General features: G+C 42.2%; 1 protein-coding gene across 2 annotated transcripts in view; it reads right to left on the reverse strand.

The window, feature by feature from the left end:
• Positions 1-23,587, reverse strand: part of CDC14A (cell division cycle 14A) — a 203,266-nt gene that overhangs the window by 157,208 nt on the left and 22,471 nt on the right. For both annotated transcript variants that reach the window (XM_073593042.1, XM_073593043.1), the window contains exon 2: positions 13,907-13,997. In XM_073593042.1, the coding sequence (XP_073449143.1) occupies positions 13,907-13,997 (91 nt within the window). The remainder of the gene's footprint in view (positions 1-13,906; positions 13,998-23,587) is intronic.

The raw sequence follows: 23,587 nt of genomic DNA on the forward strand, positions 1-23,587 counted from the left end.
TCTGTAAGATTACAGTACTGTATGTGTTATGATTTTTAAATTTTTTTGAATTTGCCGCCAGGCTCCGCCCCCGTGCGTCGCGCCGCTCGCAGGGAACGGAGCCTGGCACAGAAAGGCTTCGAAAGGAGACACAGCCCACGGACACTGCGGGGGACATCGCAGGATCCTGGGGACAAGGTAAGTAAAGCCGCACCAGGATCCTGCAATGTAATCCCGAGTGTGGCTCGGGGTTACCGCTAATGGGACTGAAATTTAACCCCGAGCCACACTCGGGATTACCGTCAGGGAGGTTAAATATCCAGAGTATAAAACTGTTTATTAACCTCCCTGGCGGTATGATTCTTTCTGATTTTAGGTGCTGAAAGCGGTACAATTATTTTGCATGGAAATTTGGCGTTTTATATTGTAGGCCTGTAATTCTTAACAATAACACACTTAAATCTGTCCAAACAAGAGTCTAGTAGATATCCCGGGTATGATAAAGTTTGAAACACAAAAACATAAATTATAATATAATAAAAAAAAAATAATAATTAAAAAAAATAAAAATAAATAGTAATAAAATAAATTTCCACACGATTCACTATCGCTCAATTCTGCAAGTGTTCTAATTTACTATCGCTGTTTTCTAGCTGGTCTAAAGCCATTTTTGACGTAAAGGGACACTTTTTGGTTGCTATGGACAATCTCCAGTTTCCAGGCAGAAAGAACAGTATATGCAATATAAAACTGCATGCAGGGCATGGGCCAGAGCACTGGGGACAAATGGGATGTGAAATGATTTCATACAGTACTGTAATCTGTAAGATTACAGTACTGTATGTGTTATGCTTTTTAAATTTTTTTGAATTTGCCGCCAGGCTCCGCCCCCGTGCGTCGCGATGCTCGCAGGGAACGGAGCCTGGCACAGAGAGGCTTCGGAACAGGACACAGCCCGCGGACACTGCGGGGGACATCGCAGGATCCCGGGGACAAGGTAAGTAAGGAGGCACCAGGATCCTGCGATGCAATCCCGAGTGTGGCTCGGGGTTACCGCTAATGGTCCTGAATTTTAACCCCGAGCCACACTCGGGAATACCGCCAGGGAGGCTACATGGAAACTCAACACTTGTATATTCAAACAACTACAGTTTAAACACATGAAGGGATTATGATAAGCAGGCAGCCCCTCCTCACACATCCCCTGCTGGGATGAGTCTTCAGTCCAGACCTTTTGTCTACATGCCATGACTCAACACAATTAAACACAGCAACAAGGGGGGGGGGGGGGGGAGAAGGGATGTAGCATTACATTACATTATCTCAATGCCATTTGGTACCCAAGTCTCGTAGCCCCACACTTTGGGAATACCGCCATCTTGTATATGCCTTTATCAGTTAAAAGTACATTGTTTGTGGAATAAAAGTATATATTTAGCCCAGCCGGGCCAATAGGTTTAGGTAGCCAGAAACTACTCCACGAGCCCAGCCACAGATAACGCATTCACCCGGTTCCGATGAACCGGCGACCACGGACACAAATGTCTGGAGGTGGCATCTTCCCCAGGTGGTGAGAGACGGCAAATAGCCCTCCAAATCTCACTTTCTCTTCTGGGCCATAGTCTGTGGGTAGGAGGCCAGCCCACAGCCCCCTCCAAAACACTCAGTGACAGTGGGTTCTGTCACAAGTATGATTATTGCACAGGTGTGCCTTAGGCTGGCCACAATAAAAGGCCACTCTAAAATGTGCAGTTTTATCACACAGCACAATGTTGCAAGTTTTGTCAGCATGCAATTGGCATGCTGACTGCAAGAATATCCACCAGAGCTGTTGCCCTTGAATTGAATGTTCATTTCTCTACCATAAGCCGTCTCCAAAGGCGTTTCAGAGAATTTGGCAGTACATCCAACCGGCCTCACAACCGCAAACCACGTGTAACCACACCAGCCCAGGACCCCCACATCCAGCATCTTCACCTCCAAGATCGTCTGAGACCAGCCACCCGGACAGCTGCTGCAACAATCGGTTTGCATAAGCAAAGAATTTCTGCACAAACTGTCAGAAACCATCTCAGGGAAGATCATCTGCATGCTCGTCGTCCTCATCAGGGTCTCGACCTGACTGCAGTTCGACATCGTAACCGACTCGAGTGGACAAATGATCACATTCGATGGCGTCTGGCACTTTGGAGAGGTGTTCTCTTCACGGATGAAGCGCGTTTTTCACTGTACAGGGCAGATGGCAGACAGCCGTCAGCGATTTTCACTGTACAGGGCAGATGCCCCTGACCCCTAATACAGTAAAACGGCACATTTTAGAGTGGCCTTTTATTGTGGCCAGCCTAAGGCACACCTGTGCAATAATCATGCTGTCTAATCAGCACCTTGATATGCCACGCCTGTAAGGTGGATGGATTATCTCGGAAAAGGAGAAGTACTCACTAACACAGATTTAGACAGATTTGTGAACAATATTTGAGAGAAATAGGCTTTTTGTGTACATAGAAAAAATCGTAGAGCTTTGAGTTCAGCTCATGATAAATAGGGGCAAACACAAAAGTGTTGCGTTTATAATTTTGCTCAGTGTATATACAGTATACATTTAATATATAATGTACTGTATATCATAGAACAAACAAAATTTAACAAACTAACAAACATTTTAAAAGATTCTCTGCAGAACATGCATATCTGGATCCTATTGTATTTATATTTTACACTTTGTGTTTATCATGGCCCTATTCTATGCATTGTGTATTAGTTTTGGTATTCCAAAAAAACCTCACTATCCAATGTACTCATTGTCCATTCCTTATTATTCCAGACTGGGTTGAAACGTAAGCAACCTTAAAGCGGGGTTCCACCCAAATTTTGAACAATATCTGTATGTATTCTCTTCCTTGCCTAGATGCTGACATGCCATTTAAAAAAATTTAAATCGCCGTAATTGCCTTTTATTTTTCTATTCTTCTTTGCACTTCCTGGTTCTCCTCCCGTGGGAGTAGGCGTGTTTCTAGCCTCTCCCAGACTCCTGGGAGCTAGTCTCAGGCTTCCCAGGATGCCACTGAGCATGTGCGGGAACGAGCGGTGAATGCTGGGAGCACAGCATTCACCACACCCAGGAAATAAATGCTTGTGGGCTTCAAATGCCCACAATGAAGATGGAAACCGCCTGCAGTGAATAATATAAGTTATTCTTTCCGACAAAATCTGACACAGGCGGACATATTACACACAATATGTGAGTATGTAATGCTGAGAAGAAAAGTTTGTGAATGAACTCAAAAAAAAAAAAACGATAGATAGGTGGACCCCCGCTTTAAGCAACCTTACTAAACAAACATAAGCAACCAGGTGTGAAAATATGTGCTCGAAGATATATTTTGTCTGTGATATACTACTGTATGTGACTAAAGGCTATATTTTTGTACAATATGCATAATAAGGAGTTTATATTGAAAAAGCCCCAGAGAGTCCTTCTCTTCCTTCCCTTTTCTACCTCTTACTAACATTCTTTCTCTTGTCTTCCCTTCTACGCTACCCCTCTTCTTTCCCTTTCCTTCTTTTTTCTTGAACTATCTATTCTCGAATCTTTTTGATATGAAAATTGGAAATGGAGAGGGAAGGCCCTACCCGATTATATAGCATTACAGTATAAAGCATTTTGATTGTATATCACCGTTAAAATAATTACAATGTTGGAATTAAGAATATTACATTGTTAGAGCCTGCGTCCTCATTCACTTTCATATTGATAGAGGCTGCGTCCTCATTCATTTCCACATCTGTATGTATATGCTGTTGTACTGGAGTTTTACCCTCTTCTGAAGTTGAATAAAAATTATAATTGAAAAAAAAAAAAAAAAAGAAAAGAAAAAGCCCCAGAGAGTCAAATTTTAGTGTGTTGGAAAAATAGTGTAGAAACACTGGCAGAGATTTACTAAAACTGGAGCACTCAGAATCTGGTGCAGCTGTGTATGGTAGGCAATCATCTTCCCCTTGTTCAATTAACCCCTTGCCTACTGGGCACTTAAACCCCCCTCCTGACCAGAAAAATGTTCAGCTTTCAGTGCTCTCACACTTTGAATGACAATTACTCAGTCATGTAATACTGTACCCAAATGAAATTTTTGTCCTTTTTTTATGCAAATAGAGCTTTCTTTTGGTGGTATTTGATCACCTCTGGGTTTTTTATTTTTTGCTCTATAAATAAAAAAAGACTGAAAATTAAAAAAAAAAAAAAAAACGCATTTTTCTTAATTTCTGTGATAAAATTTTGCAAATTATTAATTTTTCGTCATAAATTTTGGCCACAATTTATACTGCTACATATCTTTGGTAAAAATAACCCAAATTAGTGGATATTGTTTGGTCTTTGTGAAAGTTAGAGTCTACAAGCTGCGGTGCAAATCATAAAAAATTGATCACACCTTTTACATATGAGATCATCTCTCATTGGACACTCTCAAATGGCCGCTGTGATTGGCCATATAGCACGATCTGTGATTGGCTGTGTCCAAGGGACACGGCCAACACAGATTTCCCCCGATGCGCGCCCGCGGCGGCACGCAGGGAGGATGCAAACAGGAGGACATCCAGGGTCGCCCTCCCAGCAATTGATCGGCAGACGATCGAAAGACGGCTACAGCGTGGGCGCGAGAAGGTTAAAAGAGAAGTATGGCTTTTGAAAAAAAAATATTTATACTCACATTGGTGACTGCATCTGTCCCCCACTGCCTCAGCAATGAGAACTGAGCAATCAAATACCTCTGATCACTGAGTTCTCTCCTCGGTTCTGAACAGAGAGCAGTGATCATAAGTCACCAGCTTTCTGTCCTGCCCCTCCAGCGATCACTGGAGCACCGGGGAGTGGAGAGGACAGGAGCGGCTAGTGACATCAACCAACAGCGGACGTAAGCCTGCTTTCAGCTGAAAACTGGTCACAGGAGTGCACTTCGTTCTCCTCCCCAGGAGGAGTATAGCCAAAATAGCTTTGGTTATACTTCTCCTTTAAGCTTTGGCAATAAAACCTGGAAGCTGGTTTCTATGCAGAGCTGCACTAGATTTTGCACTGGTTTTAGTAATAGATCCTCACAGGGATCTATTTATCAATTTTGTCACCCTAAGATTTATACATTATTTTCTTAAAGTGTTACTAATCCAACAACAGTAAAATCAGTCTGTATATGCAGTAAAGCATTCTTGTTATACTCACTGTGGAACCTAAGGGGTTAATCCTCTGCATTGTGTAAAAAGGCTGTTTAATCTTGTCTTCTCTGATCCTACCCTTCTTCCACATCCCCCAATCCATCTTCTAATAGAACAGAGCCTTGGGCGCACTCTGCACATGCTCAGTTTGGTGTGTATTGCTAGAGTGTTTTTTTTTTCTTGGGATCTGCACAGGGCCAATCAGCACTGTCCACACACAGGGTCAGGGGTCCTGCAGCCTCGTAGGACAATTAGGGGGGAATGAGAACTCCTCCTACAAGCTTTAACCAGCGCTCGGCCAGACACTGTTGTAAGTCACAAAACTGCTACAAGTATATACTGCTGATGAGAAAAGGTATTTAGCAGTTTATATTTACTAAAATAATTGCATTTCCATGTTCTGTGTACTGTGGGAGACCAGATATAGTGAATGCAGGGTCCTGGGTTTTGTAACACAAAGTAAGATTGTTTTATAAAGATATGGTGACCTTGAATGAAATTTGTATGAAACATGCCTGAAAACATTAATAAAAAGACCCTATAATTTCAATGTTATTTTAGAGATATATGTACAAAATTTGTAAATGCAAATAAACCTATCAGTGTGGGTTTAGATATATGTGAAATTATTATTTTATTGCAAATAATCTTATCAATGTGTGTTAGTGCTGTGAAACCCCCTATTTCTATGTACAATTTGTAAGAATGAATGCATGAGGCAGAGATATTTGCTTGCTTCTTGACTTTTAGTTATGCTTTACATTGCAGGCCTAGGTAACTGCTGTTCTTTCTGGGTAGCTGATTTACTATCTTACCAGCTGTTAAGAGAGACGCCTATATTGTAACCTACTCTTCCTTTAGGAGATCATCTACAGAACTATTTATTGAATACAATATCAAAATACGTAAAAGCAAGCATGTAGACATATCAAAATGAAAGCATATCTATGGTCAAAATTTAAAATCATATATTCATTTCCAGGTTGTGTTTTAATTATTCCTAGCATACTCCTATTAATTTGAGCAATCTTGAAGTTTATTAACATACTTTGTGAAGATTCCCAGACATTTATTCCTTTTAATTCTATGACACGTATTCACTCTGCCCCGTGGGTAGGCACTGCTGTGTCACACATTTCACAGTGCCCACCTTCTGAACTACAGAGGCGCTGAGAGGAGGAGTTTCAGGAGGTGGAGTCAGTACAGAACCACTGCTTGCAGGCAGCAAGGTACCATAGGATATGTAGTCCTTAGGAATTAAAAGTAAACAGCAGAGGAGAAGCTGCAAAGCATGCAGGGAATCCAGGAATTTGTGGGACGAGATGGCCACCAGACAGGCAGCACTGATGATACGAAAGGAGATTTTTCAAGCCAGCCTATAGTATACTGTCATATACCGTATAACTATTGTTTGCATTACTATTACAATGCTGATGTTATAACATGAAAGTATACGCTATGACCATAGAACTCATTTAAAGCAGAGTTCCACCCAAAAATGAAACTTCTGCTTTAAGTGTTGGTGACCCCCTGACATGCCACATTTGGCATGTCATTTATTTAGAGGGGGAGCGGGTACCCTGTTTTTACAGGCATCCAGCTCCCACTTCCTCCAGCACCCCCATTGTCATCAATGCAGCACCCCCATTGCCATGAATGCAGCCCCACCATTGCCATGAATGCAGCACCCCCATTGCCATGAATGCAGCACCCCCATTGCCATGAATGCAGACTCACCATTGCCATCAGTGCAGCCTGATCCATGCCCATCTGCAGGCTTGGAAGGGACAGGGAGGGGGCGGGACGAGCACCAACACATTACATACAGGAGAAACTCCTGTTTTCTCGGCAGCCTCTTTAATACAAAGTCCCGGATCCTACGATGGACAGAACAGTTCTCCAATGGAAGGTCCAGGAGACGGGACTTCCTATTACAGAGGCCGCCGTGTAAACAGGAAATGCTCACTGTATGTACGGCACTCGTCCTGCCCCCTCCCTGTCCTCTCCAAGGCAGCCAGCATATATTTTTTTTGTGGCCCCCGATGCTCGGGGATTCATTGGGGGCCACAAAAGATATACAGTTTCAAATTACCAGGCAGGCCATTTCGAAACCGGAATGCAGGCTGCAATTGTCCCGCAGGCCTGGCTTTGGACATGCCTGTAGTAGACTACTCACCATATTTACAATTGCTGAACAAATGGGATTGATTTACTAAAGCTGGAGAGCGCAAAATCTGATGTAGCTGTGCATTGTAGCCAATCAGCTTCTATCTTCAGCTTGTGCAATTAAAGTGTTACTAAGGACCCTGCATTCACTATATCTGGTCTACCACAGTGCACAGAGCATGAAAATGCAATAATTTTCGTAAATGTAAACTTTTAAATTCCTTTTCTCATCAGCAGTTAGAGCAGTTTGTGACTTCTATTAGTGTCCAGCAGAGCACTGCTTAAAGCTTGTAGGAGGAGTATTCATTTTTCCCTGATTGTCCTATGAGGTTGCTGGACCCCTGACCCTCTGTCTGGACCATGCTGATTGGCCCTGTGCTGATCACATGCACTCTCCCAAGTAACAAAAACTCTCTAGCAATACACAGCAAACTGAGCATGTGCAGCTTGCCCCCAAGGCTCTGTTCTATCAGGAGATGGATTGGGGACTGTAGAAGAAGGGGAGAATCAGAAAAGACAGAATCAAACAGCCTTTTTACACAATGCAGAGGATTAACCCCTTAGGTTCCACAGTGAGTATAACAAGAATGCTTTACTGCATATACAGACTGATTTTACTGTTGTTGGATTAGTAACACTTTAAGCTTTGACAAAAAAAAAAATGGAAGCTGATTGGTTTCTATGTAGAGCTGCACCAGATTTTGCACTCTGCAGTTTTATTAAATCAACCCCAAACTACTGCTTCAGGATCCTAAAGAAAGCAGTCAAATTCCTCATGTATTTAGTCACATGATCTTTGCTGAAGGACAGGATCTGCTAATATAAACCCTCATCCTTCCCTTTAGCAAAGATCATGTAACAAACTGTCATGGAAGCCCCAAGCAGCGAGTCCAGTTGGTATGTCAGATGCCTAGACAACTAATATCAAAAGGTAGCACTTACTTCAGAACTTCCTGGTATTTGGAAAAAAATGCCTGTAATGCCCCAGGGGCATGATCTGGGGCTGGTCCTCAACAACAACATTGCAAAAATCTAAAAACTGTACACTGCAGGTGACTCTAGATTGTTGAGCGCCACCAACTACCACATTGTGATACCTAAAATGTATTTGTTAGTTTATTCCTATCAAGTTTGCTGGTGGAGTTGCTTGTGACACGGCTGATGTCTTAAGCTTAATGTACACGGGATGTTTTACAACCTCTCCTGAATTAATTAACTTGACAGATAGTAACCAACGTTTAAAAACGTCCATTTTGACGCGTTTACATGCCACGTTTAGCCACATTTGCGTTTAGAAGCCTTTTTTTTTTCAAATAGTCAAAAATTAAAAACGCCTGTAAATGAAACGTGGCTAAACGCAAGTTACTGCATTTACATGCATTTACAAGCTGTTACAGGTGTTTGGTGTGTCAAATGCCTCTGAACATCTGTCCTGAATGCATTTTTTTGCTTTCCAAAAAATGCTTCTAAACTTAACTGCCTAGAAACTACTATAAAGGACCCTGTGTACATGTACTGATAAGATAACATGGAGGAGAGTTCAGGGGCAGCTGAAAAAACGTCCAACTGTTCCTAAGGCCCCATTCACACATGAGCGTAGCATTTTCACACAGAAAGTCACGCAATTTTACCACGATTTTTGCTATGTTTTTATCGCGATTTTACCGCGATTTTGTACAGGACAAAAGGTCACCAATGTAAAAAGCAGAAAAACGCCCAAATTTGCCTAAAAAAAAAGTTCCAGAACTTGTTTGAGCTTCAGGCGTTTTGGAGCTTCTGGCTTCAGGCGTTTTGGAGTGGAAATGTAAACCATCTCCATAGAGAATCATTGATTTTTTCCCCTCCAGCGTTTTGTAGCTTGAAGCCTCAGGTGTGAATGGGGCCTAAACGTCCGTTTACCAGCAGCAGTGTACATGAAGCCTTAGGGCTCATGTACACAGCTGCCAAAAAACACAGCATTTTTATCAGTACTGTGGGATGTTTTTCAGATCTAAACATAATTCTATTTTTTTCTATGGGCCCTGCACAAAGATCAGTAAACCTGCACTGCGTTCACGCCCATAAATCCAAAATAGAAAAATCTGCATCCAGAATCAGTAATGTACCACATGTACATGCGTATGCACTAACAATAACGGTATGAATGTAAAACTTTAAACACGGTACAAACGTTTACTCGTCTATACTAGTGTAAACGCAGGCACTTTACAGACCATTTTAGACCATTTTTTACACAGGATCTTTCTGACAACCTCTGACAGTAAGTTCCTGTGTAGATGATCAGCAACTTCATGACAGCCATGTGCATGTACCCTCCAGGATGTACTCAGGGGCGGACAGACAACTCATGGGGGCCCCCGGGCAATAGGAGATTATGGAGCCCCCAGACAATCAGAGATTATGGGGTCACATAGTATACACACACACAGTTTACACATACATGTACACACAGTATACACAGACATGTTTCTATTGGCTGTCCCTGGTCCATACTGTCTATTGGCTGTCCCTGGTCCATACTGGTTTTACTGAGGCTGGCAACCCTGATGGGGCCCCCTAGTGGCCCAGGGCCCTCGGACAGTGCCCGAATGGCTCAATGTTCAGTCCGCCCCTGGATGTACTATACTGAAACTAAATGGGTTGTTTTTACAGATTCCTCCATCCACACAAGCGAGGCGGATGGAGGAATCCCCCCCACTGAGACCTTATATTCTGACTGCAGGATTTTGTCGTGTCAGAATACACTGATCAGTGGCTGGAGCTGATTGGATGCAGGCGATGATCGACAAAAGATTTCCAACATTTCTGTTCGACAGAAGTTGACCTAACGGTCGATTTGTGTCAAACAGGGATGGCCACATGGATCGAAATGCAGCCCGTTTGTGCCGAACTGACCAATTTTATTCCATCTATGGCCAGCTCTAGATAATAAACAAAGCATGCATATTTCAACAAAACCAACTAATAAGTAGTGCTTCCTCACCCACCACCAAAAAGCCACACAATGCAACTATCTCATCTGATATGATTTATAATTCTAGTGTTCCCTTGCAGAATATACATCCTAAGCCGCTTGCTCCATAAACAAGGAAGAATGTTCACTGCAGAAAGTAAAGCAGGTTTTCCATTAGATACAGTTGATATTTCCTACGCTCTATTCTGGACCAAGTTTAACAATAGGGAGATATCAACATTCTCCTGAATTAACTATGATGAGGCCCTCTTTGGAAAAAGTAGGTCAGTGCTGTGTGCCAACAACTATGCTGACCAGATTCTCTTTTCCTACCAAGTAAACCAGAACGCCTACACTTCTACCTAGTACAATGCTCCCTTGTCAGCAATCATTCCTAATATATTTATGACCCTGAAAAGGAAACTTTTTATATTATTTCAGTACACAGAAAGGCTGAAAGATTATAATTTAGATGAACAGGCATTAATTTACACTGTACCTGACCTGGAGCATATTGCCGTGATTTATAAGCTCTGTATGTAATGCCGATTGCAACTAAATTCCATTTTTTTCTGTATTTCATTCAGTGCAGACTAGCAAATTACATTTTTTAATCTTCTTTTTATTTTCATCCCCTTTTAACTAAAACCCAGTATAAGTACGGTATATCTTTGGCTTGCTAAATTATTCAGTGAAAACTAAAGTCTGATGATACATTGTATATACTGTCATGTTTTTTTCATGCTCAAGCACACAAAGCTGACCAAGTGCAAAAAAATACTAAGAGTATTGCTGGTCACAATTTAGGCCATTCATGTTGAATTGGCCAAAATTCTAAACGTTGGTAGCCCTGTTGGCACCCATTTTTTAAAATATAAAAATAACAAACATGTTATACTTACCTGTCTGTGCAGTTGGTTTTGTACAGAACAGCCCAGCTCCTCTTCTTTTCGGGTCCCTCGCTGGCCCCTCCCTCCTGCCAAGTGCCCCCACAGCAAGTTCTTGGTATGGGGGCACCCGAGCCGAGCTGCTGCTCTGTGTGTCCATTCAGATACAGAGCCGCAGTTCAGCCCCGCCCCCTCTCTCTCCTCATTGGCTCACTGACTTTCAATGGAGCTCCACTGCTGTCTCAGCCAGTGAGGAGGGAGACTCCTGAGCAGCAGAGACTCTTGTGCAACATCACTGGATCAAGATGGGCTCAGGTAAGTATTGGGGGGCTGAGGGGGACTGCTGCGCACAGAAGGTTTTTTTAACCTAATGCATAGAATGAATTAGGATTAAGAACCTTCTGACTTTAGAACCACTTTAAAGCTAAAAAACAAAACATGCAAGTAAATACCTTCTGGCATGCTTGCTAACGTAAGGGTGACTTCACTGGTCCTTCTAAAGAGATCCAGTAAAAGCTATCACAAAAAGGAATCCCAAATCTCATGAAAATACAGCGCTGATAAACAATTTCGTGGAATTTTTTATCTTTAGCTTTTAGAGGGGAGGGGGACTAGCAGAACTTGCAATACTTTGCACTGTTTTTTCTCTCGTTAGCAACATATGGCAGGGGTTAGCAACTTGAAAAGCTTGTCAAGCACCTCAATCCAAGACAATCACAGTGCATCCCAAATGCACCCTTTAGACCCCTTTCACACTGGGGTGCTTTGCAGGCGCTACAGCGCTAAAAATAGCGCCTGCAAAAGGCCCTGAAAGAGACGCTCCTGTCTCTTCAGTGTGAAAGTCCTGTGGTGCGCTGACAGGACGGTAAAAAAAGTCCTGCTAGCAGCATCTTTGGAGTGGTGAAGGAGCGGTGTGTATACCGCTCCTTCACCACTCCTGCCCACTGAAATCAATGGGGCAGCGCTTTGCGGGTGGTTTTAACCCTTTTTCGGCTGCTAGCGGGGGTTAAAAGCGCCCCGCTAGCGGCCGAATACCCCCGCAAATACGACGGTAAAGCGCCGCTAAAAATAGTGGCTCTTTACTGCCGCCGATGCCCCAGTGTGAAAGGGGCCTTAGGCTTTTGCATTTAGGAAGCTTCTGTTTAACAATCTTCCTTAAAAAAAATGTATTTCAGAAATGCTCTAGGCCAGGATTCTCCAAACTGCCACCCAGGGGCCAGATGCTTGCCTTTACCTGGCCCTTGGGGCACTATTCCTCCCACTGACACAGATGGGGCACGATTTCTCCCACTGACACCAATGACGAGGCACAAACCTCCACTGACACCAACGATGGGGCACAATTCCTCCCACTGTCACCAATGATTGGGCACAATTCCTCCCACTGATACCAACAATGGGGCACAATTCCTCCCACTGACACCAATGATTGGGCACTATTCCTCCCACTGACACCAACGATGGGGCACTATTCCTCCCACTGACAAAAATGATGGGGCATTATTTCTCCCACTGACACCAATGATGGGGCACTATTTCTCCCACTGACACCAATGATGGAGCACTCTTCCTTTCACTGACAACAATGATGGGGCACTATTCCTCCCAATGACACTAAAGATGGGGCATTATTCCTACCACTGACACTAAAAATGGGGCATTGTTTACCCCCGCCGGATGCTTGCCTTTACCTGGCTCTTGCGACACTATTCCTTCACTGACACAGATGGGGCACTATTTCTCCCACTGACGCCAATGATGAGGCACAATGCCTCCGCTGACACCAACGATGGGGCCCTATTCCTCCCACTGACACAAATGGTAGGGCACTTTTCCTCCCATTGACAGCAATGATGGGGCACTATTCCTCCCACTGACAATAACAATGGGGCACTATTGCGTCCACTGATACCAATGATTGGGCACTATTCCTCCCACTGATACCAACGATGGGGCACAATTCCTCACACTGACACAAATGATGGGGCACTATTTCTCCCACACACACCAATGATGGTACACGTTTCCTCCCACTGTCACAAATGATGGAGCACTATTTCTCCCACTTACACCAATAATGGGGCACTAATCTTCCCACTAATACTAAAGATAGGGCATTGTTTACCCCCACTGATGGCCAGGACATTTTCTACTTCCACTGGCCACACTCCGGCCTCCCTAAAGTCTGAAGAACAGTAAACTGGCCCCTTGTTTAGAAAGTTTAGAGACCTCTGCTTTAGACAGTGCTTTACAAATATCTTCTAAATCTGTCAAAGTCTTGTGAACATACCCTGACTAAATAGGCATTCTGAACTTGATTCTGATCTGTGTCAAAATGAATATAGCAAGGATAAAGGGAGGTAAGCACAAAGTGTTAATTACACTTACCTCCAGGCTATCCGTTATGATATACAAGCTCTCTGAAAACTAGGACCAAAGAACAGCAGTACCATTAGGATCAGTCACTGCAATACAATTCTATGGGATTGCCAGTACAATTTCATTCATAAAAAAACCAGGATCGATACATGGACCAAAAACATTGAGCTAATGGTGTTGCTTCAAACCTGACCCAGTTTTATGAGAGTGTATTATGGAAAGGATGGCATTGAGGTCATTGAAATTTAAATATTGTGCTTTCTCTTCCAATCACTTCCCCCCCGAAATGCAGAAAGATCATAAGACCATTAGAAAGGAATAAAGCTTTACTTACTTTTCATAAACAAGCTCTTCATCAGTACAGAAGTAATGAGTATTGATGGTACTTTTTGGTTTGTTCCTCAAGGTTGCAAAGTATAAGCGGTCTACAAGGAAACACAGCGATTCACAAAATTACCAAATATATTTTTCAAATTATGAACTCCAAATGTGTCAGTATGTGGATCTTAAAAACTGAAGTACATAAAAACTGTCTTAAGTTCCAATAGTGTCCAAACTAACAACAATTAATCAGAATTTAACTTAAACTTACATTAAAGGAACTTCTATCTAGCATTTAGTACCTCTCAAAGTTTTCAAAACTGATATTTTAATTATAGGTGGAACCTAGTGGGCTGGAACCTTTTATGATATTCAAATAGTTAGAGCTCCCTTCCATAATTCCACACTTTCTTCAACCTTTAGTGTTTTAACTCTTTTTGTTGCGTTCTCTATTAAATAAATAAAAATATAAATCCAAAAGGGAGCATAGGAGCTCCTCTAAATGACCACACACACAGGTGTACATATCCAGAGATTCAAGCACAGATACGTCACCAACAGCTTCCCTGAGAGATATAAGACATCAGGTTTAACTCTCAAAACAACTATGAAAGGCTTAAATAGCAGTAATGGGATGACTAAGCCTTTAAATGAATAAAATGAAGGTAATATACTTAAACAGTAAACTTACTGTAATGATATACTGTATGTTATTACAACGTATGACCAAACCTTTCTTTTGTTATAGACAGCATTACGGGTTATATTTTTAGATCTCCATTTTAGCAGGAGAGTGATTTCATATCCTTTTAGATCAGACTTACCGCCCAGAACACATAGCTATTGTGTTGTACTATGAGTACAGGACTTCAATTTAACAGAAAAATAACAGGATAGTCTTAAAAAGGATTTTCCAAAGCAGACAAAAATAACCTGTACTGGATACATATCCTGGATTTTTGAATGTTTGGTTGCAAAAACCCATGGTAAAGATTCTTATTTAGTTAAAGGATTTTTCTACCTTTTCGACAACTAAAATAAACACACTTCTGATCACAAATCTGAAATACTGCATATTGTTGTTTTCTTTTCTTTTGCCAGCAGGGAGATCTTTCAGCTTATTTATCTTTTATATTTTTATTGCTTGCTGTAACAACCCTGTTTACAGACCTCAATAGCTCCGAAGGAAATTTATATACACAAATAAATTACTCATTACATTAAGGCTGGCCATACATTATACAATTTTGTTTTCTTTTAACTTCAACTATGTACAGGCATACCCCACTTTTAAGTACGCAATGGGGTTTATTTACTAAAGCTGGAAATTGCAAAATCAGGCTCACTTCTGCATAGAAACCAATGAGCTTCTACCCCCAGCTTGTTCAATTAAGCTTTGGTAATAAAACCTGCAAGCTTATTGGTTTCTATGCAGAAGTGAGCCTGATTTTTTGGTAAATCTAAAGGAAAAGGGAACAAGAAAATTGTATATTGTATAGCCATCTAAACGCTTTTATTGGAAGTTTAAAACAAATCCTGCCTCAAAGGAAGGTCTGCTGTACTGTCTCTTTCACTAACCAATAGTGTTTTCAGAACCGATGTAAACCGTGATGTGTATTAAATGATTATGTGTCAAACAAACATGTTATGTTTATTTGTAAAAAGCATTAAAAAAAGCATGAAAAGGGGTGTTTCCAATTGTACAATAACTTAAGTTAAGACTGCAATAACATTTATTAAAACCCTTGCAATATACCTAGAAGGGCTTTGCTGTTTTAACATAGATGGGGTTGCAGTTTGCAGTCCATCCAAAACCTTATATTTAATTTTGAACGGACACTGCTGGATTGAAACAATCACTGGATGAGCAAGTCAACTGAAAATGGAGTATTACAAAATTAAAAGTGTACATATAGTATTATGAAAACATTTAGGCTGGGTTCACACATGTACGGTGCGAATTGAAGCTCCGTATTCACAGCTAATTGACAGAGTAGTTCAGCATTTCACGTCAGTTTTTGATCAGGATCAGGTCAGGATTGCATCAGTATCAGGTCAGGTTTACATCAGGATTTTATCCTGTGCACAACGGAATGCATCTGCGAATCAGATGCGTTCCCATAGAAGATAATGTGCTTGCAATTCGCACCGCAATGCCCAGAAAACGCACACGTTTTTGGGCAATGCGTAGAGCGAATGCAACGCACATATGTGAACCAGCCTCATTCAAATGAACGTATTTTAAAATTTCATGCAAATTGGATGCGGTGTAGGCCACATCCAATTCGCATAGGTGTGAACCGGGCCTTTGGGGTTCATTTATAAAGGTTCTCATACAATATTTACACAAATTTTACACAAAATTTGCACATTTTTCCAACTTAATCTAATTAGAAATGAACGTACATCTTGGGTGAAAGTTGTGTGACTCTTGTCTGAAAACATTTGTTAATAGACCTCTCTGGCAGGGCGAGCGCATGCCACTGTTTAATATGGCAGTCTGGTCCAGATTTTCTAGGAAACAGACACACTAAGGGCTCATGCACACTGCATTAACCACTTCAAGACCGCCGCGCGACGATGTATGTCCAAACTTTGAACGGGGATATCGTTGTTATGGCAGCAGCTAGCTGCCATAACCCCGGTATCCCCGTTTTCGTGCGGCGGCCGGCTGTCAGATAAAAGTGGTCCCTGCGGCGGATTCGCCGCGAGATCACTTTTATCGGTGGCGGGAGAGGGCCCCCCCTCCCGCCGCGATCCGGTGCCCTCCGTCGGTAGCGGCGGAGGCGATCGCGTCCTTCTGTGTGGTGTGTCTGGAGACGAGTGAGGCTAAGATGGCGCTCACTCGTCTCCAATACACTGCTGGGCGGAAGCGACGTCAATACATCATTTCCATCCACGCCTCTTAAAGGCACATTTTTTCAAATGTCATTTTTCTAAATGACTTTTTTTTTTTTTTTTTTTGCATTTTAGTGTAAATATGAGATCTGAGGTCTTTTTGACCCCAGATCTCATATTTAAGAGGTCCTGCCATGCTTTTTTCTATTACAAGGGATGTTTACATTCCTTGTAATAGGAATAAAAGTGACACCATTTTTTTTTTTTTTAAACAGTGTAAAAATAAATAAAATATTGTAAAATAAATAATACAAATGAAAAAAAAATGTTTTTAAACCCCCCTGTCCCGACGAGCTCGCGCGCAGAAACGAACGCATACGCGAGTAGCGCCCGCATATGAAAACAGTGGTCAAACCACACATGTGAGGTATCGCCACGACCAGTAGAGCGAGAGCAATAATTCTAGCCCTAGACCTCCTCTGTACTGCAAAATATGCAACCTGTAGAATTTTTTAAACGTCGCCTATGGAGATTTTTGAGGGTAAAAGTTTGACGCCATTCCACGAGCGGGCGCAATTTTCAAGCGTGACATGTTGGGTATCAATTTACTTGGCGTAACATTATATTTCACAATATAAAAAAAAATTGGGCTAACTTTACTGTTGTCTTATTTTTTTATTCAAAAAAGTGAATTTTTTCCAAAAAAAGTGCGCTTTTAAGACCGCTGCGCAAATACGGTGCAAAAAAAAGTATTGCAATGACCGCCATTTTATTCTCTAGGGTGTTAGAAGAAAAACCATATATAATGTTTGGGGGTTCTAAGTAATTTTCTAGCAGAAAAACCTGTTTTAAACATGTAAACACCTAAAATCCAAAACGAGGCTGGTCCTTAAGTGGTTAAGAAAAAGTTGCTTTTACAGGCATTTGAGCTTTTATTTCTCTGCCTAAAAGCTTGAAGAAGCTTGTGCTTTTTAGTGCTCCTTTGCACTTTTTTATTGCGTGTTTCTGAGCATAAGCTTTTTTTTATATTTTTCACAAACCCTAATTTTTCCATATTTTTATTTTTGGTGCGTTTATGCACTTTTTCACGCTTTTTAGCACGCGGATCATACGCATTATGGTTGCTCTCAACAGCCGGTTGTGTCTGTATGACTAGATGTCTAGAGCACCCCACCCCCCTTACATTAGTTGTAAAGAGCCCCCTCACCATCAGAAATCAAGGGTCCCCCACCCTCCCTTGCATTACAGTGCACCCCCCCCCCAACTTATGCTGCTGCCAGGAAGAAGCTGGGGGTGGAGATGGGAAGCAGAAAGTGCAGGTTCTGGAGGAGGACCAGAGGAGGGCTGGAGTCAGCTGCTTGAGTCTGCTGAATGCTGAGACCAGAGGAGGCAGAGATGAGCAGATGCAGGATCTGTAGGAGGAGTTCTGTTCTCCTCTCTGCTGAAGACTACTGAGATGGAGGGGCAGAGACGAGTGGGGTGCTGCAGCTGCAGGAGAGGTGAGAGAGCCACATGAAATGGCCTGGCGGGCCAGATTTGAGCCTGATGTTTGACAAATGTGATTTACTGCATAGTTGGATCTAGTGGGAAGATCAATAAAAATGCACTATATGCCAGAGAACAATGAGAACAATGAGTTGGTAAAAAACACATGTGTAAGCAGTAGTGTTTACATACACGGTGCGATAATGCTGAGCATCAAAAGATGGGCTAAACTGTTTCCTTATCCAAAAGCCATCTGCATTTCCAACTTTCACTGTTTAGCTAGGTTGGAAATTTTGACCCATTTATCAACATTATTCATGATCTATATAGACATATATCAACATAATTGTGGAAATGGAGCATAAAGACCACACAAACTGCTAAGTGGTTAACATGCTTGTCTTGCAGCTCTGAGGTCTTGGCTCTGTGCAATCTATGAAGCACTTAGTAATATAGTGCTGCTTTATAAATATAGGAAATAAATCAATAAAATATAAGTGCGCATGTAAATGCTGTGAGAAATCAGCTGTCAAATCATTTTAATATATATTGTGTTTATGACCAATTTTAAATATAAGTGATAATGGCAGCAGTATAACTGAATGTTACAAGTGCTTATGCAGTGTAAAAGTGGAACTATAACCCATTGATTTAACGGTTTACCGAAACAGTTACATTCAAGGCATGCCATGAATGATAACTGTCACCATTGCTTATTTCCTCAACCAAACTGTCAAGCTTTTAAATGGTTGATGTCACCATGACAGCTGCAGATCAAACAGAGGCTAAGATGACAGCTTCCTTAGCTGTAAGGGATAGGAGGGTCTAGTTTTGTTTTAAAGTGTATCTAAACCCAAAAGCAAAAATCTAATATGTTGCAGCTTAAAGGGTTACTAAAGGTTTTTTTTTGTTTCTTTTTTAAATAACAGACATATCATACTTACCTCCACTGTGCAGTTAGTTAAGCACAAAATGGCCCCGATCCTCCTCTTCTGGGATCCCTCAGCGGCGCTGGTAGCTCCTCCTCTTTTCGATTGCCCCATTGGAGAAGCACTCTCCTTTGGGACACCCATGTGGGCGCGCTCCCGTGTCCTGCTGCAGCGTCTTTTGACACAGAAAGCAGGACTCGGCCCCGCCCTCCAGCGCTCGCATCCATGGATTTGATTGACAGCAGCGGGAGCTAAAGCTGGAGTGCTCATCCCCGGGGAGAAAAAGACCGGATTCAGGTAGGTAAAACGGTAGCAATGGGGGGCTGCAGCATGAGAGAAGGTTTTTCAGCTTAATGCATAGAATGCATTAAGGTGAAAAACCATGAGGGTTTACAACCCCTTTAACAATCTTTAAATGCGGTGCTGCATTCGTTTTCTCTTTTTAGGCTTCTTTCCATTATTTTCCATTATAACTCTTATATTTCAACTTCCTTTAGCCTAGGTTCACACTGAAGCGGTGCGGGAATTGCAGGGATTCCTGTGCGTTTCCCACACTGCATCACAATCGAACTCCGTTGATGCGAATGAGTGACAATGTTGTGTCAATGCGACTGTCAATGTTAAGAACAGCCCAAACACGGTTCGCAAGACGCAGTGCAATTGGCTGAATCGGATTACATGGGTGTGAACACCCATGGGATCCGATTCCAGTGCGGCAGTGAGTGGAAGAAGAAATTATTGGCGGAACAAACTGCTAGTGTCAATTCTGTCATGGACACCACCCCACAGATCAGTAGCCAGTCAGTGGAAGGGCAGCCAAGGGTTTCGTCTAATCAGGGTAGCCAAATTAATGATCATACTAGATCCCCTTACAGGGGATCTACTGCCCCTAGAGTATCCAGAGGGGGGAGACATTCGTCATACCAGTCACCACATAGAAGTCAGGTGGGCAATAGGGGTAATAACCAGGGAACGGTTCCTCCTCCCTCTGCTTATGGTCGTGGCCAACATCAGACTTGGAGTCATGGCCCTTCCTGAGCTCAGGGTTAAGGTTGGGTTCAGGGTCCACCACTAGCCCGTGGTCGAGGTCATAATAATGGCCAGAGACAGGGGCCTCCACCTTATCGAGCTCCTGCCCAGAACAACCAGTGGGGATATGGCTCCAATCAGACATATGGATATAATGGTGGTCCATATGACCCGGTTGTTCATTATAACGGGCAGTATGATAAAAATGAGTATGATTACAACATTCCTGATCAGAATAATTTTTTCCCCTTGAGAGATATAGGGGGCCCAGTAGATGGATCCAGCCACCCTAGAACCAATTATGGTGGCAATGGGGGACATAAAAATGGCCCATATGGTTTCAACCATGTGGAATAGCAGGATAGAAATGTCATTGATAACCAGGATCTTTAGATGTGGGGTTTTGCCAGGCCCAACCAAGGTGTCAAAAGAGCCGTAGAACTAAGAGAGTTACCAGAGGGGGGAGACATGTTCAGTCCAAAAAGGAAAAGGACATAAAGGGAACTGGGATCTATAATCTAATTTCAAAAGAGCCAACTTCCCTAAACTACAAACCTTGCTAAAAGGCATAAATTGGGATAAAATATTAGGAACAAAGAATACGGAGGAGAGATGGGTTTGCTTTAAGAGCATATTAAATAAAGGCATTAGCCAATGTATCCCATTGGGTAATAAATTTAAAAGAGCGAACAAACATCCTGGATGGCTTAACTCCAATGTAAAAATGCATATAAAAGCAAAGGAGAAGGCCTTCAAAAAATACAAGGTTGAGGGATCATCCACAGCATTCAGAATTTATAAAGAATGCAATAAGAAATGTAAGGGTGCAATTAGGATGGCTAAGATGGAACATGAAAGACACATAGCGGAGGAGAGCAAAAAAAATCCCAAGAAATTCTTTAAGTATGTAAACAGTAAAAAAGGGAGGACAGACCATATTGGCCCCATAAAGAATGAGGAAGGACATCTGGTTACAAAGGATGGGGAGATGGCAAAGGTATTGAATTTATTCTTCTCCTCAGTCTTCACGAGTGAATCGGGGGGCTTCAGTAACCAAAACTGCAGTGTTTATCCTCATGACACAACACAGGAAGCACCTACATGGTTAACAGAGGACGGAATTAAAATTAGACTTGAGAAACTTAACATTAATAAATCACCGGGACCAGATAGCATGCATCCGAGGGTACTTAGGGAACTCAGTCAGGTGATTGCCAGACCGTTGTTCCTAATTTTTACAGACAGTCTATTGACTGGAATGGTACCAGCTGATTGGAGAAAAGCCAATGTAGCACCAATATTTAAAAAGGGCCCAAAAAACATTCCGGGGAATTACAGACCAGTTAGCCTAACATCAATAGTATGTAAACTCTTGGAGGGGATGATAAGGGACTATATACAAGATTTTAGTAATAAGAATGATATCATTAGCAGTAATCAGCATGGATTCATGAAGAATCGTTCTTGCCAAACCAATCTATTAACCTTCTATGAGGAGGTGAGTTGCCATCTAGATAAAGGAAGGCCCGTAGACGTGGTGTATCTGGATTTTGCAAAAGCATTTGACACAGTTCCCCATAAACGTTTACTGTACAAAATAAGGTGCGTTGGCATGGACCATAGGGTGAGTACATGGATTGAAAACTGGCTACAAGGGCGTGTTCAGAGGGTGGTGATAAATGGGGAGTACTCAGAATGGTCAGGGGTGGGTAGTGGGGTTCCCCAGGGTTCTGTGCTGGGACCAATCCTATTTAATTTGTTCATAAACGACCTGGAGGATGGGATAAACAGTTCAATCTCTGTATTTGCAGACGATACTAAGCTAAGCAGGGCAATAACTTCTCCGCAGGATGTGGAAATCTTGCAAAAAGACCTGAACAAATTAATGGGGTGGGCGACTACATGGCAAATGAGGTTCAATGTAGAAAAATGTAAAATAATGCATTTGGGTGGCAAAAATATGAATGCAATCTATACACTGGGGGGAGAACCTCTGGGGGAATCTAGGATGGAAAAGGACTTGGGGGTCCTAGTGGATGATAGGCTCAGCAATGGCATGCTGCTAATAAAGCAAACAGAATATTGGCATGCAATAAAAGGGGGATCAACTGCAGGGATAAAACGATAATTCTCCCGCTCTACAAGACTCTGGTCCGCCCGCACCTGGAGTATGCTGTCCAGTTCTGGGCACCAGTCCTCAGGAGGGACGTACTGGAAATGGAGCGAGTACAAAGAAGGGCAACAAAGCTAATAAAGGGTCTGGAGGATCTTAGTTATGAGGAAAGGTTGCGAGCACTGAACTTATTCTCTCTGGAGAAGAGACGCTTGAGAGGGGATATGATTTCAATTTACAAATACTGTACTGGTGACCCCACAATAGGGATAAAACTTTTTCGCAGAAGAGAGTTTAATAAGACTCGTGGCCACTCATTACAATTAGAAGAAAAGAGGTTTAACCTTAAACTACATAGAGGGTTCTTTACTGTAAGAGCGGCAAGGATGTGGAATTCCCTTCCACAGGCGGTGGTCTCAGCGGGGAGCATTGATAGCTTCAAGAAACTAATAGATAATCACCTGAATGACCGCAATATACAGGGATATGTAATGTAATACTGACACATAATCACACACATAGGTTGGACTTGATGGACTTGTGTCTTTTTTCAACCTCACCTACTATGTAACTATGTAACTATGTAACTATCTCAGTTCCCAGGTGCTGACCGACTCTGAGGTAAGAGTATTAAACAAGGGTCTGAAGTTTTCTCCGCCCAAAAGTTTGAGCAAATTTCAGACCTACATGGATGTCCATAAGTATGTCCGCAAACTAAATATCCAAAAGTATTTGATTTCTTCTAATCCTATCAAAGATAAAAATAGGGTAAATTCTATTGAAAATCAACATTCCGGTCTCTCTAACTCATCACTGTTCAACCCACCGGGGGTCCTTGCTCCCTCATTGAGGGTTTTCAGAGATGTGGTGTTGAGAGATTTGGATAATTTGAAGTTGAAACATGTTAAGATGAAAAGGGATTTAGAGAGAGGCATTGAGTCACTATGTGCTAACAAGGAGCTGGTTATTTGACCAGCGGACAAGGGTGGAGGAATTATTATCCTTGATAAAAAAGATTACATGAAACAAATGAATAGGATAGTAGGGGATGTGGATACATATACCCCTTTGCCGTCCAATCTGGGCAGGAGATATAAAGAGGAACTTCAGAGCATTGTTCCGAAAGGTTTTAATCAAAACATTCTGAATAAGAAGGAGAGGACATTCTTGGTCCTAAGGCACCAAGGATACCTATTATATACTATCTACCAAAGATCCATAAGAGTCTCACTTGCCCCCCGGCTCGGCCCAATAGTTAGCGGTATTGACTCCATTATGTCCCGGGTGGGCAGGTACATAG

Source organism: Aquarana catesbeiana, linkage group LG07 (genome assembly GCF_042186555.1).
Source record: "Aquarana catesbeiana isolate 2022-GZ linkage group LG07, ASM4218655v1, whole genome shotgun sequence".
Taxonomy (NCBI): Eukaryota; Metazoa; Chordata; class Amphibia; order Anura; family Ranidae; genus Aquarana; species Aquarana catesbeiana.